At 39.6% G+C, this 17,457-nt stretch overlaps 1 protein-coding gene across 6 annotated transcripts in view; it reads left to right on the top strand.

Moving 5' to 3' along the window:
• SAMD4A (sterile alpha motif domain containing 4A) overlaps window positions 1-17,457 on the top strand; it is a 217,033-nt gene that overhangs the window by 62,582 nt on the left and 136,994 nt on the right. The window contains exon 1 of one of the 6 annotated variants that reach the window (XM_019645287.1): window positions 1,382-1,409. The exons of the other annotated variants lie outside the window; for them this stretch is intronic. Within the exon in view, the coding sequence (XP_019500832.1) occupies window positions 1,397-1,409 (13 nt within the window). The 5' untranslated portion in view covers window positions 1,382-1,396. Of the gene's footprint in view, window positions 1-1,381; window positions 1,410-17,457 lie in introns of those variants that run through there. 6 annotated transcript variants of the gene reach the window in all.

The following is a 17,457-nucleotide window of genomic DNA, read 5'->3' as shown; positions in this document are numbered from 1 at the left end:
CTAAGCAATTGCCATTCCTTTAATATAATCATAACCCAACCAACTCATCACCTGTTTACCTCTCTACCCCTAGACCCTGAGTTAACAAATTCTCCTCCAGGGTTGACGCTTGTCCTTGCTCAAGCTCAGAAAGACTGTCTTGGAAAAAGATGTAAAAAACAGAGAATAAAGACATTCAGGCTGAAGGTGCTTCTGACCATTTTTTTTTTCTTTTAAAAAACTTTTCAACTCTTGCCCTAAGATGTCAGTCCTCAGTTTAACCTAGAGTAGCTTTTCAGAGACGAAGCTTGTCAGTTACACTTGCTGCCTCCTGGCTGGTCCTATCCTGAGCTAGCCTACCAGAACTTTCTTGGGTCTGTTTTAGATTATTTAGTGCCTGGTACAGTCTTAATCCCTAGTTTGTGTCCATGTGTTTGACTATGATTTACCTTTGAGATCATTTACTATTCCTCAGAAACTCCATCAGAATGTAGACAGGGAAACACAGATGTGAAAATCTGTTGTGCTGTGTGTGGTCAGCTCTGCTGTGGTAGTCACTGTGGAAGATGAGGTCTCTGGGTCACCAAGGTAGTCCTTTCATCTTTCTCTGCCCTCCTCTGGCTCCTGGAAGCCACTGGAAGATGAGGCAGCCGGCCGAAGCTCTATTTGTGTCCTTCTGTTAGTTTATTTGTAAACTGCAGGTCAAAAAGTAATATTATGTATAAAATCCAGACTGGACAATTGCTCGTTTCATGCAGAGAGCGAGCGAGAGAGCTTTAAAGGAAATCAGCTGACTTCCTGACTTGCTGAATGAAGTGTGAGTTTTAGTTTCTATCCTGTTAGGAAATGACATGTGAATAGAATACTTGTATAAGCAGGCTTTTATTTTTGTCAATGGCTAGAAACTTGTAAAAAAAAAAGGAGAAGAGGGGTCTGTTTATTGTAGCATATCAAGATTCATTTTTGTGAAACAAAGGCAGCAATGGGTGTTTCTGAGTCTTTTGGTGGTCTTGGTCCTGGAATTCCATTTCTTCTGTCCTTCTGCCCAGAGTTGTTAGGTTGCCATAGCAGCATAACTCCTCCCCCACAACCCTGTAAGATTAACTGGATACAGATTTAGCAGCAAGGGAGGCCAAGATTAAAATCCAAATTTAGGGCGCTGATCACAGAAAGTGGAAGGCCTGAGGCCATGGGCTGCTTTGCATCCCTCCATGGGCTGCACGTGAAGTGAGAAGCATTCACCCTGATGGTTTAGGTGGCACTGCCCTGAGACCCAGTCAGCCAGCAGGACGTTGACTGCCACGCTGCAGATGGGACTGTACCCAGGAGGTGGTTGGATAACTGCATGGATGAAGAATATTTAGTGCAGCAGTATAAACCCTATCGTGGATGAAATTGCTGGTGCTGTGTCACAAGCATGAGACTCGTGGGTAAGGACGATAGAGAGAAAGGCATTGAGTCTGCATTGCCAAAATAAAGGCTCTCTGTCCCCAAGAACGCTTTCCAAGGGAGTCTTGGGGATCCTGTAAATGGCGATAATCAACATAATCGCTCATGTTGATTGAGCACTTACTATGTGCTAATAAGCATTTTGTAATTAATTTAATCCTCATAACAATAATTTAATTCTCCTCCTGTGAGCTAGGTGCTATTGTGTTAAAGATAAGGAAACTGAGGCAAGAAAAAGTTCCATGCCCAAGGTTATGTAATTTGTAAGTGGCTGACAAGGATATGAACCTTTTCAGTGTGACTCCTGACCCTGGGCTCTTAATTTTCACAATACTGCCTCTAAAGTATCTTTCCTTACCCTCTTAAGGGCTCATAGGTAGAGGGTTCAAGGGACTTTAACTGTCATCTTTAAAAATATGAATGAATGTTTCTATCGTTGAATTGTGTCCCCTCCAAAACGTTGAAGTCCTAACTCCTAGAGGCTATGAATGTGACCTTATTTGGAAATAGGGCCTTTGCAGATGTAGGCAAGTTAAGATGAAATCATTATGTGGGTCCTAATCTAATATGATGGATGTCCTTATAAAAAGAAGAAAATGCCAAGGGAGGGGAGGCACACAGGGAGAAAACATGTGGTGACAGAGGCAGAGATTGGAGTGATGATGCTGTAAACCAAGGAATGCCAAGCAAGAATTGACAGTCACCACCAGAAGCTGGGAAGGCGTCTACCCAGTCTCAGAGGGGGTGTGGCTCTGCAGTCACCTGATTTCAGACTTCCAGGCTCCAACGTGGGAGAGAATAAATTTCTATTGCTTAAGCCACTCAGTTTTTGGTACTTTGTTACAGCCGCCCTAGGAAGCAAATATAGATATGTTCTTACTGTACTAGATTCAGTCAATACAGAGGCACACAGGTTGATAGATATATGAACACTCCCATTCTATTCATCCCCCACTTCCCTTCTTACTAGTAACTGCTAATGGCAATTTGTCTGCTTCCCGTGCTTTTATATTTATATTAGGTTTTACATAATGGGACTACAGGATATGCATTTTGTTGCAACGTCTTTTTAAAGCTTGCTTGAGTATCTTGGAGAGCTCTAAGTCTTTAGCTTTGTTTTTAAATTGTAAAATACATGTAGCATAACATTTACAATTTTAACCGTTTTTAAGTTTACAGTTCATATTGAGTACGTTCATATTGTTGTGTAACCATCACCATCCATCCATCTGCAGAACTCTTTTTATCTTATAAAACTAAAACTGCATATATGTTAGCAAAAACTCCCCAGTCCCCCCTTCCCCTAGCCCTGGGCAACTACCATTTGGATTTCTGCATCTATGAATTTAACTACTCTAGGTATTTTGTAAAGTGGAATCATATAGTATTTGTCTTTTCCTGACTAGCTTATTTCACTTAACATGGCCTTAAGGTTCATCCATGTTGTACCATCTGTCAGAATTTCCTTCCTTTTTAAGGCTGAATAATACTCCATAGTGTGTATATACCATATTTTGTTTATCCATTCATCTGTTGATGGACACTGGGTTGCTTCTATGAATAATGCTGCTATGAACACGGGTGTACAAATATCTCTTCAAGGTACCGCTTTCAATTCTTTTGTGTATATACCCAGAAGTGTGATTGCTAGATCATATGTTAATTCTATTTTTAATTTTTTGAAGAGTTGCCATACTATTTTCCATAGCAGCTGCATCATTTCACATTCCCACCAGAAGTCTACAAGGATTTCAGTATCTCCCAATCCTTGCCAACACTTGTTGTTTTTTTAATAGTGGTCATCTTAATGGGTTTCAATTAATATTTCATTGTGGTTTTGATTTGCATTTCCCTAATGATTAGTAATGTTGAGCATATTTTCATGTGCTTATTAGCCATTTGTATGTCTTCTTTGGTGAAATATCTATTTACCCATTTTTGTAATTGAGTTGCTTTTTTGTTGTTGAGGTGTAATAGTTCTTTATATATTCTGGATATCAATTCCTTATCAGGTATATGTGTGTAAGTCTTTAGCTTTTAAACTGTTGATCCTCTCTCTACTGGCCGAGAATATGCTGATACATTCTCATGACTGGGGTGTGTATTGGGGGAAACATTGTATTCCCATTTCAGGTTTCTAGTGATAGGTGGTACCAAGCAAGAGGCGTTTCACTCTGGCAAGTTTCCTAACAGAGGAAGCAGCATGTATTAGCCAGGGTTATCCAGAAACAGGGGGGGGGGAATATGTTTATGTATATATATTTATATTTATATATTTATATGTACCAGGGATGCCAAAAAAATGTATACAAGTGGACACTTTGGTCATTGTTTCTCAAGCAGTAGTTTGCCATAATCAGAAGTATCTGAACGTTAATGGTAACCACTTTGAGTGCCTCTTGTAACTGCAGAAGTCAAACATGACTTGTATTGAATATTACAATTTTAATAGTTTTCCTTTCTTAAAATGTATATACATTTTATTGGCACCCTCTGGTGTATGTGTGTGTGTGTATGTGTATATATATATATGTGTGTGTGTGTGTATATATATATATATATATATATATATATATATAATATATATAGGGTTGTTGGAAAAGTCATAACGTATTTTTTTCTGTTTTTTGTTGCAAAAATGCATTATGACTTTTCCAACAACCCAATATATAATATTTATTATAAAGAATTGGTTCACACAGTTATGGAGGCTGACAAATCCAAAGATCTACAGGATGAGTCAACAAGCTTGAGATACAAGACAGCCAATGATTTAGTTCCAGCCCAAGGCCAAAGGCCTGAGCTGAGAACCAGAAGAGCTGATGTTTTAGTTTGAGCCCAAAGACAAGATAAAGCTGATGTCTCAGCTCAAAGACAGGCAGGAGGAATTCTCTCCTACTCAGGGAAAGGTCACCTTTTTGTTCAAGTCAGGCCTTCAATTGATTGGACAAGGCCCACCCACATTAGGGAGAGCAATCTGATTTACTCACTCTACTGACTTAAATGTTAATCTTATCCAGAAATACCCTCATGGACCACTCAGAATAATGTTTGACCAAATATCTGGGTACCCCATTGTCCAGTCAAGTTGACACATAAAATTAACCATCTCACATGATCCTCTCCTCCTCTGCCTTGTTAATTAGTTTAAAAATAAAGACCGTTCTCAGGATCATCATTTTCCTGTAGGTTTTTTAGTTCGGGTCTGTTACTGAGCTTATTCCTTTGCATATGACAATATAACCAGACAGTGCACCTCTGAAGGGCTCACGGAGGCCATTTCTAGGGCAGATGTTCTCCTTAGCGTTGTGCATCTTTGAAAACTCAAAAAGGAAGTTTTCCTTTACTGAATCAACAATAATTTGTATGACCCCAAATTAAATAATGGCTGAAGCTTTGTAGATGTCTGCATGGCTTTTCTAAATTGTTCCTGTTTTTTAAGGCTTGAGCGATCTTCTTTTTCTTTCATTAACTCACCACTTCTTGCTCATTATCAGCATTTTTTCACCCTAAATAAGCCCAAGTGAAATCCCATGAGAACTAGGACTTATCTTTGTGTGTACTGCTTGCTTAGAATCTCTACATTGAGTGTTAATGATATAATGGATTCTTTGAGGATCTTAATTTTTCATACTTGCTGATCTAAACCATTAAAAACTTTCATGCATTTTTGGTAAAAAAGGTTCTTATATTTTGACTCTGATTATCTAAGCCCTAGGTTCTTGAGCATGAATTATCATTCATTCATTCATTCATTCAGAATTACTCTACATGAGTTGGTATGCTAAATGTTGGGGCCGTGGCACTGAGCTTTCCACGCACAGTCCCTGCCTTCATGGAGCTTACGTTCTAATGGGGTCTGGTGAGCTTATGTACCTAGTATAAAAAACATGAACTGCCCTTCCCCCACTGCCCCACTGCAAAAAAAAACACAAACAATTTTAGGTGATGACTCTAGTGAAGTCATAAGACAATCATGCATTAATAAATAAACCATCTAATAGTAGATACATAAAGAAAATACAACAGGTGATATGATAAAGAGTGACTTGGGTGTACTCTTTATGGAAAAAAATAGCAACCTGGCAATCTGTTTTTAATTATTTGGTTCTTTGACTAGGCAGTATGTATGTGTTTATACATACACAAGAAACATAAAAAGGCAAAAAAAAAAAGTAAGAAGTGAAATGTAAGTCTTCTCCCACCCCTGCCCCTAGCTACCTAGTTTTTCTTTCCACTATTTCTTAGATATCTTTTTATAGATGTATGCACACATATATATGTAATCTTTAAAAAGAAAAAACTCCCAGAGCTGAAACTCTACCTACTATTCTACACTGTTTTCACCTAACAGCGTGTCTTAGAGATCAGTCCATATCAGTATGTATATAACGCCTCACTCCTTTTGATGGCTGTATGGTATTGCACCATGGGAATGCGAATGGGGAAGCATTATAGTATAGAGACTAAGAACCTGAGATTTGAATCCCTACTTTACCACTGATTAGCTATGCATCTTGGGTTAGTTAGCTAAGCTCACTGTGCCTTAGATTTCTCCTTTAACATAGGGCTTAATGAGGCTTATACCTCATTTTATTGTGCTTTACTTTAGTGTGCTTTCCATATATTTCTTTTCATCAACATCGAGGCAAGACCCTCCACCAGCAAAAAGATTATGACTTGCTGAAGGCTCAGATGATGGTTAGCATTTTTTGGCAATAAAATTTTGTTTTTGTTTTTGCATATTTGCAGTGTATGACTTTATTATTTTTTTATTAGTTTCAGGTGTACAAAACAATGCAATAGTTATCCTTTTCACTCCTCACAAAGTGACAACCCCCCTCCCCCATCCACTGTCCTCCCACCCTCGATATCATACATATCTATTACAATTCCATTGACTGAATTCCCACATTATACTCCACATCCCATGACTATATATGTATTAAATTATAGTTGACATATAATATTATTCAACGGCAGTTTCAGATGTACAGTGCAGTGGTCAGGCCTCTACGCCGTCCATGAAGTGGTCTCCCTAAAAAGACATGAGTCCATCTGGCCCCCTAAAAGATATTTCCAACATTATTGATTATATTCCTCAAACTGTCTTTTCTATCCCTGAGGCAACATTGTAGTTACCAACTTATGTTGTCTCGTCCCTTCCCCTTCTCCCTCATCCCCACCCCCGTCCCATCTAGCAATCATCAGTTTTCCTCTGTGTCTCTGAGACTATTTCTGTTTACATTACTCATTTATTCAGTTCTTTAGATTCCACATATAAGCGAGATCATATGGGATTTTTCTTTCTCTGACTGACTTATTTCACTTAGCATAATAGTCTCCAGGTCCATCCATATCATTGCAAATGTTACTATTTCCTTCTTCTTTATAGCTGAGTAATACTCCATTGTGTAAATGTACCATAGTTTCTTAATCCAGTCATCTACCGATGGGCATTTCAGTTGTTTCCAAGTCTTAGCTATTGTGAATAGCGCTGCAATGAACATAGGGGTGCATATATTTTTTCGAATTAGTGTCTTGGGTTTTCTGGATAAGTACCTAAGAGTGGAATTGCTTGGTCATAAGGTAGTTCCATTTCCAGTTTTTTGAGATATCTCCATACTGATTTCCATAGTGGCTGCACCAATCTGCAATCCCACCAACAGTACACCAGGGTTCTCTTTTCCCCACAACCTTGCCAGCACTTGTTGTTTGTTAATTTATTGATGATAGCCGTTCTGACCGGAGTGAGGTGGTAGCTCATTGTGGTTTTTATTTGCATTTCTCTAATGATTAGTGGCAATAAAATATTTTTAATTAAGCTATATACATTGGTATTTTAGACATAATGTTATTGCACACTTAATCAATTACAGTATAATGTAAACATAACTTTTATATGTACTGGGAAACCAAAAAATTAATGTGACCCATTTTATTGAGATACTTGCTTTATTGTGGTGGTTTGGAACTGAACCCACAATATCTCCAATGTATGCCTGTAATTGTACTTAGATCATAAGGTTGTTAAGTACCTAATGCATTTTTATATGTTACTTTGAACTATAATTTATTTCAGGTGCTCCTACTGATGACACTTAGGTTGTTGTCTGCATTTTGCTATTAGAAGCAACACAGCAATAAATAATCCTGTAATATATATCATTTCACATATGTACAAGTTTATATTTAGAATAAATTCTTAGAAGTAGAATTGCCAGGTCAAACGGCTACACATTTGATGGATATTGCCAACTGGCTGCCTGAAGAGGTTGTACTAATCCATAGTCCCAACTAGAGTGTAAAAGTGTGGGTTATATGGGATAGAGGCAGGGGTTACCTTAAATTGGGTGGTCAAGGAAGGTCAGTCTATAGACATGACACTGAAATTAAATCCCATATGATGAGACAGATCCAGCCATGTAAAATCTGGGGTCACAACAGCTGAGGCTAAGCTACAAGGCAGAAGTGGCCCCTGTGTGTTCAAGGTCCTTAACGCAGACCAGTGTGGCTAAAGACTGGCAGGTGAGGAGGAGGGTGCCAGGCTGAGTTGGCCAGGAAGGCAGGCCAACTTTGTATAGACTCTACTTAGGAGTGTGTTCTAAGTGCAGTGGAAGCCATTAGAGGGTCTAAACTTTGGTTTTATAAGATAACTCTGGTAATAAACCTTTCAAGGGCAGACAGTTGGGGGCAAGTGGAAGGAGGCAGGGGGTTAGTTAGGAGCTACTGCAGTGACCCATGCAAGAAAGAGCATGGTGTTTGGGTGCCTGGGGTGGTGGTAAGATGAGGAAGTGGAACCTGCAGGCTTGGCTGATGGCAGGGTGAGGGTGGAGAGGAGAGGAAGGCAGAGAGAGAGGGGACTCGAGGATGGTGATGCCCCCTTGGTTCTGTCCCTCACTAGAGGCGTAGCGTCAGGCAATAATCTCACTTCTCTGTGCTTCACTGTTCTTTATAAAATCAGAGTGATCTCACCATTCTCATCTGGTGGTTATGAAAGAGTGACTTAATATTATAAAATGCTTTCAGTTTGGGACATGTCGAATTTGAGATGTTGAGTATACCTCCAAGTCCAATGATGAATAAGCAGTTAGATATACAAGTCTAGAATTCAAGAGAATGGTCAAGGGTAGATTTGGGAGTTTTTTGCATTAAATACCATCTATACAGAATGAGACTGCATGAGATCACCAAGGGACTGAGGGTAGTTAGAGAAGACTAAGGACTGAGTTATTTCAGCATCAGGAGTCTGGGAGATGTGTAGCCACTAGGAAAAAAGGATGAATAAGAGCCACCAGTGAGGCTCTTTGAAAGTCAGGAGAGTGTTTAGCCCTTGACACTAAGTGAAGAAGGATCATCAAGGAGGGGAAATGATGAACAGTGTCCAAAGCTGCTGATAGGTCAAGTAAGAGTCCCTCCATCCTTCCACATGGAGATGAGATGCAGACGTCAGCACTGGGCATCGGCACAGAAGAGGAGTGGAAAAGAGGCCTAGTGGGCCGTAGAGCTGTCGACAGCATCCTCAGAAGAGAAGGGAAACATTTTCCTCCATTAGCTCTGGCTTCTCAAGGAGAGAAATGAGCAGGGGCAGAAGGTGGCTTGGTATGTGACACAGTGATGTACTTCTTGACCCTTTTTTGACACTGGTTGTATTTAGTTAGTTCTAAATGGCTTTTTAGGATTCCCCAGCAAATGAAATTTCTCTCCTTTTATGGTTGATGTGCCACTCAGGAACTCTTGAATTCTTGAAAGGTTTATTAAGAATTCCTCATACACCTCCGAACAATGCCCAGACTCCATAGCCTCTCTGCGAACACATTGCTCTTATGTTTAAGGAATGTCTCAGGCAACAGAACCAGTCAGTTGTTGCACCAAGACCCAACCTTGGTAGCTCCTTTGCCAAATGGCCGCCGCCCGTGCATCCTTCCTTCCTGGAAGTGATATCAATCCCCAAGGCTATTTTTTGCTACAAGGAGATTATGGCACAACATATGGAGTCTTCACTCTCCAGGAGCAGAAGAAAAGTCTTGTCTTTGCTGAAACAAGCCACTTGGTGAATGCCACCGGCTTAGGGCAAGTGTGACTCATGGAGGGAGTGTACCAGGGACCTGCAGCGCAGAGCAGCTGGTCTTAGGAGCGCACTAACCTGATGTCTCCGTAATGTGCTGTGTGGAATTCGCCTCATTTGTCATGCTGAGTTGGCTCTGTTAAGCTTATACAAACCTCTGTGTACATTAATATTTTACCTCGAACCAAGGGAATAGAATTCTAATATTGGCATTTTGAGGATGACTATTTAGTGATAGATATTATAACCTTTTAGTATTAGAGATATTCTCTGTCTCAACCAGAATAAATGTGAAAGAAAAAGGGGAATTATAATAAATTACCAACGAGGCTATTTGTTCAATTCCCTGATTTAAAAGCATATTCACCTGTAAGTTCTTGTTAAAAGCAGATTCGCTTATAAGTAAAACAGTTTCTGTTACTATTCTTTGAGCAATGAGAGGTTTCTCTAGGAGATTAAGCCAATCACTTATTGAATTGCTTTAGGATAGATTATACTGTGAGTTCTAATAGAATTCTGAAATTAATTTCTATTATCATGAAAGTATTTATAATAATTTCTAGCCAGGCTAGAAATTGAAATTTTAGTTTTATTACCTGGATCTAGTGTCTACTGATGTTCTAGGAAGGTGGACGTGTGGCAGTTCAAATGTGTACTTCAAACGCTGTTGTTGAAAAATTATCCCTCCCCAAATTAAACAGGGTTGATTTTGCCTTATGGAATTTTTTTTTAATCAGACTAAATTTAGATTTATTAAACTTAGGGCATAGCATCCCATTTGCCTCTCTCTAGGGTTGAGCAAGATTGGCATGCTAGAGGGAGAGGACATTGTTTAGCAGATCTGTGGGCCATGCCACTTGCTACTTATTGACCTCAGCAAATTACTTTAATGTCTCTAAGCCTCTGTTTCTTCATCTCTGTTATGGGGGAAAGTAACCTGCATCACAGAATTATTGTGAAAATTAATAACATTTTTTATGGAAAGTTCTTAGCACAGTGATACATGGAGACATGGAATAAGTGGCAGCTATTATTGTTGTTGTTATTGCTGCTGTGCTCTCCTCTAGCCTGTAGTCTTGAAGATATAAGAAAAGAAACATGGTGGTTAAACCTTGATGAGATATCTTAGCATCTTTGCTTCTCATGTGTGTGCTGCATTCTTATCTAAAACATCTTGCCTTCATCTAACTCTACCTTGAGTTTCAACTAAGGCATCAGGATTAGGGGTGAGGGGATGTGTAATAGGAAGAGGTAGGGGGGTAGCCAGCCTCACCAGTGGGAGCCATGCCTCACAGCCACCACCAGTTGGGCCACAGGAAGTAGGGCAGCCAAGGATCGTTGGTCCCTTCCCACCACGGCGCCTCTCACGCTCAGTCCTCAGCACTTCTATGCAGACCTACTTCTCCATGTTCAACCCTGGGGTTTTGGGGCTGTTTCTCCTTTGTATTGGGGTTTCAAACACACCAGCTCATATCACACTGCTTCCATTTGCTCTGGATGCTAGTGGTGCCTGCTACTTGCCTACTTGATTAGATGTTTTGAATGTCAAGTGTTATAAAAATACACACACACACACACACACACACACACACACACATTTCCACGGTACCAGTTACTAGTTATAATACATCTGGCTCAGTGACAAGGATATAAAGAGGTCTACAATCGACATTCTACAACTACTCTCTTTTAAAATGCCAAATCCTTGCAATTCTGTTTATTTTCAATAGGATCTGTTTGGCCAAAAAGTCTACACAAAATATTTGTGTTTGATTAAAAAAAAATAGCTTTGGTATTTTGTTTTCTGTGTACCTACAAATCACTATATACAAACCTGTCACCCCAAGTAAGTCAAGGAAAAAAGTGACTTCTGTTGGCCTTTCCCCTAATTAAACAAAACAAATATAATATAACCACTGCCTTAACTCTTTCCTTGGAAATGTTTTCTCTTTCCCTCTCTACTTTTCTCTGCCTCTCTCCCTCTCTACTTTTCTCTGCCTCTCTGTGTGTCTTTCTCTCTCTCTTTCTCATAACAGTACCTGGCATTTTTTGTGCCATGGGATTACAGTGTTCTCCTTTGGTTTTGTAAATTTGTTTCATTACCATAAAGACCTGTAGCTAATCTCTGAAATCTCTTATCTGTGTTTGGGATGTAAGAGGTCCCCATTGACATAGAATCAACGATTTATTGATTTAGAAGAAGAAAAATACAGAATGGCAAAGACATTGTTAGGAATTGTATAATCTCATTTTACTTGTCTCTAAAACAAGCCTGTTGTGGGATTTACCACTGAGGAAACCTATTCCCAGTGGGAGCGGCTCCTTTTCCAAATTTATACTATTGTGGGTGGTCGTTTAATTGTGAAGAAGCTGGCCGTTTTGTTTGCAGACTTGACGGTTTTCATTAGTAGTCTGGTGGTGACAGCTAGCTTTAGCTGTTTCCTCCCGTCATTGCTCACAGGAATGGTGCTGAATACTCAGAGGTGGCACGAAGCTTTGGGGATGGCAGCAGCTTTATCAGCATGCCCTCGCTCCAGCCCTCAATTGTCACAGCAGCAGGTCGTGCCTCTGAGAATGAGAACATTGCTGATTAGTGTGTTTGGTGCATGGGGCAGGCAGTGGGGAAAATGCCATGGTATGATCTCTGTTGATTTCCCAACAACTACATTCTCCTTGCTTCCTATTGGCCTTCCCCTTACACACAGGCTACGTTTTGTCTTCTGTTCCAAAGAATGTCCTTTTGGTCTTTCCCACTAGAATTCTTGCAGGTATCTTCTCAGTGTCAATAACTTCATCCCACCCCTGCTCCTGAGCTTCACCTCTCTCAGCTTCACCCTGTCAGTCCTGCTGGATAAAAGCTTGGCTTTTACTTCCTGATGCTTTTCTCCTCTCATTCAACAGCCTATTTTAAAGAAAAGTACGTGTTTGGAGGGAATTGTACTTAATGATGAATTCAACTCTCTGGGCCTTAGTTTGCTTTTTTATCTGTAAAATGGAGATAATAGTATTACCTCGTAGAGTTAGTATCAGGTTGAACAAGGTAAAACATACAAAGTGCTCAGAATAGTACCAGGTATGTGGTCATCACTCAATAAAGGCACCATCATTATCATCATCATCACCATCATCACCATCATCATCATCATCACCATCATCACCATCATCACCTCCTTCAGCACCAGCACTCTAGGAATACACTGGGTCTATAAGCAGGGAGCACTTGTTACTTTGATGCTATGATTATGTGTGAGGCCCTACAGATCGCAACCCAAGTCTTTTCTAAACTCATTTCAGGTCATACAAATTGCCCCTTCTATCTTATACTCGTATTCTGGATTTTCAAAGAATAGTCTTTTTGTCCCTTTTTTCTGTGCTGTTTCATTCCTTTTATTACATTAGATTTGATAAAGTAATATTATAAATGCCATTGCATTCAATCCCTGTAATAGCACTATGAGACGGGGCATTATGCTCTCCGTTTTATAGATAACATTTCAGATCAGAGATAGTGTGTATTTGTTTGACTTACGATAACCAGCCAGTAGGAGGCAGACCCAAGACTCAAATCCAAGTCTTCTGACTCCAAGTCCAGTGTAGTTTCTACATGGAGCCACTTTCTGTGTGGGAGGAGCCATGACATTTAATTTTCTATATGGGCTTTTATCAAGAAGTCAGTACATTTTAAGCTCTTGGAATGTAGATATTAGTTCTGAGTTTCTCTCTAAAATGCATCTATCTCGTCTTCTCCCAGCACTATGGCCTGAAATTATTTATCAAGTTTCTTTCCTGACTTCTCACTGAGGGCAGAGGACTAAAATCATGATAATGTGGACAAGGCTTTCTCTAGGCTGGAATAGTAGCCCTAGGGGAGTACAACACAAGGGGACTTCCTTCAATGAGGCGGGCACCAGGTACAATCAGGGAATTGGAAGTGGGCAGGGGCGACATAAAAGCAAGAGCTGATTTTGCAAACCTGACATAAACCGTTGTCCTCAAATTGGTCTGACATTGCCTGTTTGTAGAAGAATCTTTTTGAATTCATCTGGCCCTGACTTTGGCCCCAAATGTAGGCAAATCTTTGTTGTACAACCTGGGTAGAGTAGCAGTGGGTACCAGTTTCCTTTGTTCATTCGTTCGCTCATTCATTCATTCACTCAACAGGTACTCACTCAGTATCAGCTGTGCGCCTGGTGCTGTAGGTTCGTCTCTGAAATCACAGGAATGAAAGATCCTGTTATGTTGATGATCCAGCTTCTCGGTTCCTGGTTGGGAGCTTGGGGCGAAGAGAGAAAAGGGGGAAGGGCCAGAAAATCAGATGAAGAGAAAAACATTCTGAATCAAGGGGAAGCAAGTCTGCTTTAACCAAACCTACAAACCCTTCATTCTTGAACATGGTTTCGTAAGCCTGTGTGCATTAGTAAGTATTAGGAGATGTGTCACTGGCCCGCCAGAACCTGTGAATGATGGAGAACCCAGCAGGGAGCCCAACATGTGGTTGGAAAGCCCTGGACTGTAAAGGAAATTAACTCCCTTTCCTCAAAGGTCTCAAGGCGGTTTACCGATGCAACTGCATATTTAGTTCCTCTGATATCTGGATAGGAAGGCAGATGTTGAGTAAGAATAAAGCATTAAATCAGCAAGGATCTTGGTAAAAATCATTAAAAAAAAAAACAAGAAAGAGCAGGGGACTTAGAGTAGGAGCTCCAAGAACTCCATCCCTTAAAGAAGATGTGATAGATACTAACAATGGATTATTTATTCAGCCATAAAAAGGAAATCCTGCCATTATGACAACAAGGATGGACCTTGAGGGCATTATGCTAAGTGAAATAAATCAGACAGAGAAAGACAAATACTACATGATCTCATGTATATGTAGAATCTAAAAAAACCAAAAAAACAAAAAACTGAACACATAGATACAGAGAACAGATTAGTGGTTGCCAGAGATGGGAGGTGGGAGGGAGTGTGGGATGCATGGGTGAAGGTGGTCAAAAGGTACAAACTCCCAGTTATTAGATAAACAAGGCCTTATTATGGATTTAATGCGGATGTAATGTACAGCATGACTTGGTTAACAATACTGTATTGTATAATATGTTGGAAAGATGCTAAAAGAGTAGACCTTAAAAGTTCTCAAAACAAGAAAAAAATTGTAAGTATGTGTGGTGATGGATTTTAATTAAATTTATTGTAGTGATCACTTCACAGTATATACATGTATCAAATCATTATGTTGTAGACCTAAAACGAATTAAATGTTATATGTTCATCATATTTCAATTTTCTTAAAAAAGGAAACCCATCCCCAGCTCAGCTCCCTTTACTTTTGCACCCCTTCAGCAGATCTGATTTTGAAAAAGAACTATAGGGAAGGGAAAAAAAGAATACAGCCTTTAGAATTGTTTGCCCTAATTGTGAAACTCACTGAGTAAGCTCATTGTTGGTCTAACACCATGCAAATGAATTGACTGTGAACCTTCTCCACCGGATGGTTGGTAACAGCAAGTGCAGGCTTCGCACTCTTGATTGTTTGGTTTCAAACTCCAAAGCTGTTCTTTGGCCTTTGTCACTAAACCAGACATTGGCAAATGTCTGCCCTTTTATGGAAGCACCAGCCTGGAGCTAGGAAATCTCCTAGGCCCAAAGATTTACAGCATGAGCTCTCAATAGATTGATTGTTGTTATCGTTTCCAGTAAGCATTTGAAAATACCCTCAAACTGCCTTGACAATGGGCTTAGATAGTTTCATTTCCATGCCAGGAGGCAGAGGTTGGTATGCTGTTTGAAGCTTTGTGGTATTATAAGACACTCTAGAAATATGTGTGGGGAAGTATTCCAGGTATGTTTAAATTGTCAGTTATTGCTTATTCTGTTGTGCCTTCAAAGAATGTTTTTGTTAAGGAGCGCACAAAGATCTGACTGACTTCTTTCTCCTTCACTGAAGAGAATAATGGAAAACTACCTTCTCCAGAGTTGAAAAGAAATTAGTCACAGGGTTTTGTTTTGTTTTGCACTTTTAACGTAGAGAAGAGAGGCCTTTCCGCCGGTGGAAAGGAGAAAAGAGGGGCTCTGATGGAGGGGCAGTTCCAAGGAAGGGGCTTCACCCTGGGCTGGGAAGGCAGCAAGCCCTGGGAGGGACCCATTAGAACAAGTTCTCATTGTGGGCAGCTAGCTGGGGAAGCAGTCAGAGGTCATTTGGGTGATCCAGAGATCTGAGAACAAATGACTACCAACCACGACTCAGGGTAAGCTAAAAACAAAGTCTATCTCTTGTTTGGGAAACTTTGCCATTCTCCAGTGTTTCTCACACATTTATCTAATCCTAGCTTTTCAGCGCTTACTGCTGGGGAGAGTGGTAGCAGGGAGGGGTGTCTTTTCTAAGGTTACCAATTTGTGGTAAATGCAGATCTTCTCAAAGGCGAGGACTTAGACTCAAATTTAGGGGAGGAGACCATGATTGTAATAGATTAAAAACAGCCTGGGATTAGTGAAGAAGGTTCTGAATTGTAGTTAGTTTTTACATTTAAATTTTGACTGGTCATAGCTCACTTTTATTGACCACTTACTATGTACCAGGCGTTTGGCTATGTACTTGACATAAATTATTTCATTTAATCTTCAGAGTTCTGTTAAGTAGATAGATATGGTTTTTAATTACGGTATTACAAATGAGAAAAAGAAGGTATCAGGAGGTTACATGCAATTTGCCACACAATTAGTAAATGGAGGAGTCAAATTCACGAAGAAAACTGCCTAATCTCTGATCTTAAGCCCTCCTGTCTCTCTGCCTCCATACGGGTCCTTAGCAAGGACCATCATTAAGTGCAGGGTTTAATTATAGTGATCCACTTTAGTTCCAATGGAGTTATGTTTTTGTAACACTGTAGCAACTTCATGATTATGATTCATATCTTAGATGAACGCACCAGTGGTGTTATAGAACATGTGATGGGCAACATGATGTGATTTAAAAAATAAAAGCAGAAACCAAGAAGTTCAGGAACTTAGGGGGAGCCTTGCCTCTGGTATGAGTGAGTTTGAGGATGTGGGTGAATCCTTTCGCCCCTCTGAGCTTCACTTTCTTCATTTGCAGCTTGACTGGGTTGTACCAGATGAGAACCTCTTGTCATCTGGTGATAGCGTACTCAAATTGTAGGAAAAGTCAGCTGAAAGTGCTACCTAATGTTTTTAAGTGACGTTCAAGGAAATGGATACCAAAGGTCAATGGTCCAGTGCATGGATTTATTGTTTTTAAGTTAACTTTTTATTTCTAACTAGTACAGGTAAAAGAATTATACAAAATGGGTACCAAAATTCAATTTAAATAAGACTCAAGGATTTAAAGTAAAAAAGTAAAAGACATTTCACTGTTCCCGCCACCAGTCCCACTGCCCAAACATAACCACTGTTAAGTTTTCTCCTTTCAGAAACTGGCTGTACGTATTCGAGTACAACTATGCAATATATCTTTGAACTTATGAGTTCAAAGACTCAGCTAGTTTCTTTAAATTATCTTAAGTACAAAACAATATGTGACTATATGCACCTTGTAAAAAAATGTTCAAACGAAATCTGTTTTTTAAAAAGCACAAGACTTTAAATTTATGCATACTGAATTTTATTTCCTTCCACTGAAAAAATGAATAAGGCACTCTGCTGGAGAATATATTTGAATTGGGAAAATATAACTGTCAACACTATGGAAGCATCAAAATATTAAAATAAGCTTTCATTTTTGGTTTTAGATCTTTTAAAAATGACAATAGAATTATTTAAGGCATTCTTGCTTAAAAGTATTTTCACATGATGATTCAAGTTTTGAGATCCAGAATACGTCTCCATTTCCCATCGAATGAGTTTTGACTGTTAAGTTTTGAAAAACCTCTGAAAAGAGTTTCCTGTATCTTTCCTTTTTTTGTTTGTTTTTCATATAGTTGGTGGGACTTTGTTATATAATT

Source organism: Hipposideros armiger, unplaced genomic scaffold, assembly GCF_001890085.2.
Source record: "Hipposideros armiger isolate ML-2016 unplaced genomic scaffold, ASM189008v1 scaffold_5, whole genome shotgun sequence".
Classification (NCBI taxonomy): Eukaryota; Metazoa; Chordata; class Mammalia; order Chiroptera; family Hipposideridae; genus Hipposideros; species Hipposideros armiger.
Note: the sequence above shows the minus strand (reverse complement) of the source record. Positions and strands in the feature narration are given on the sequence as shown.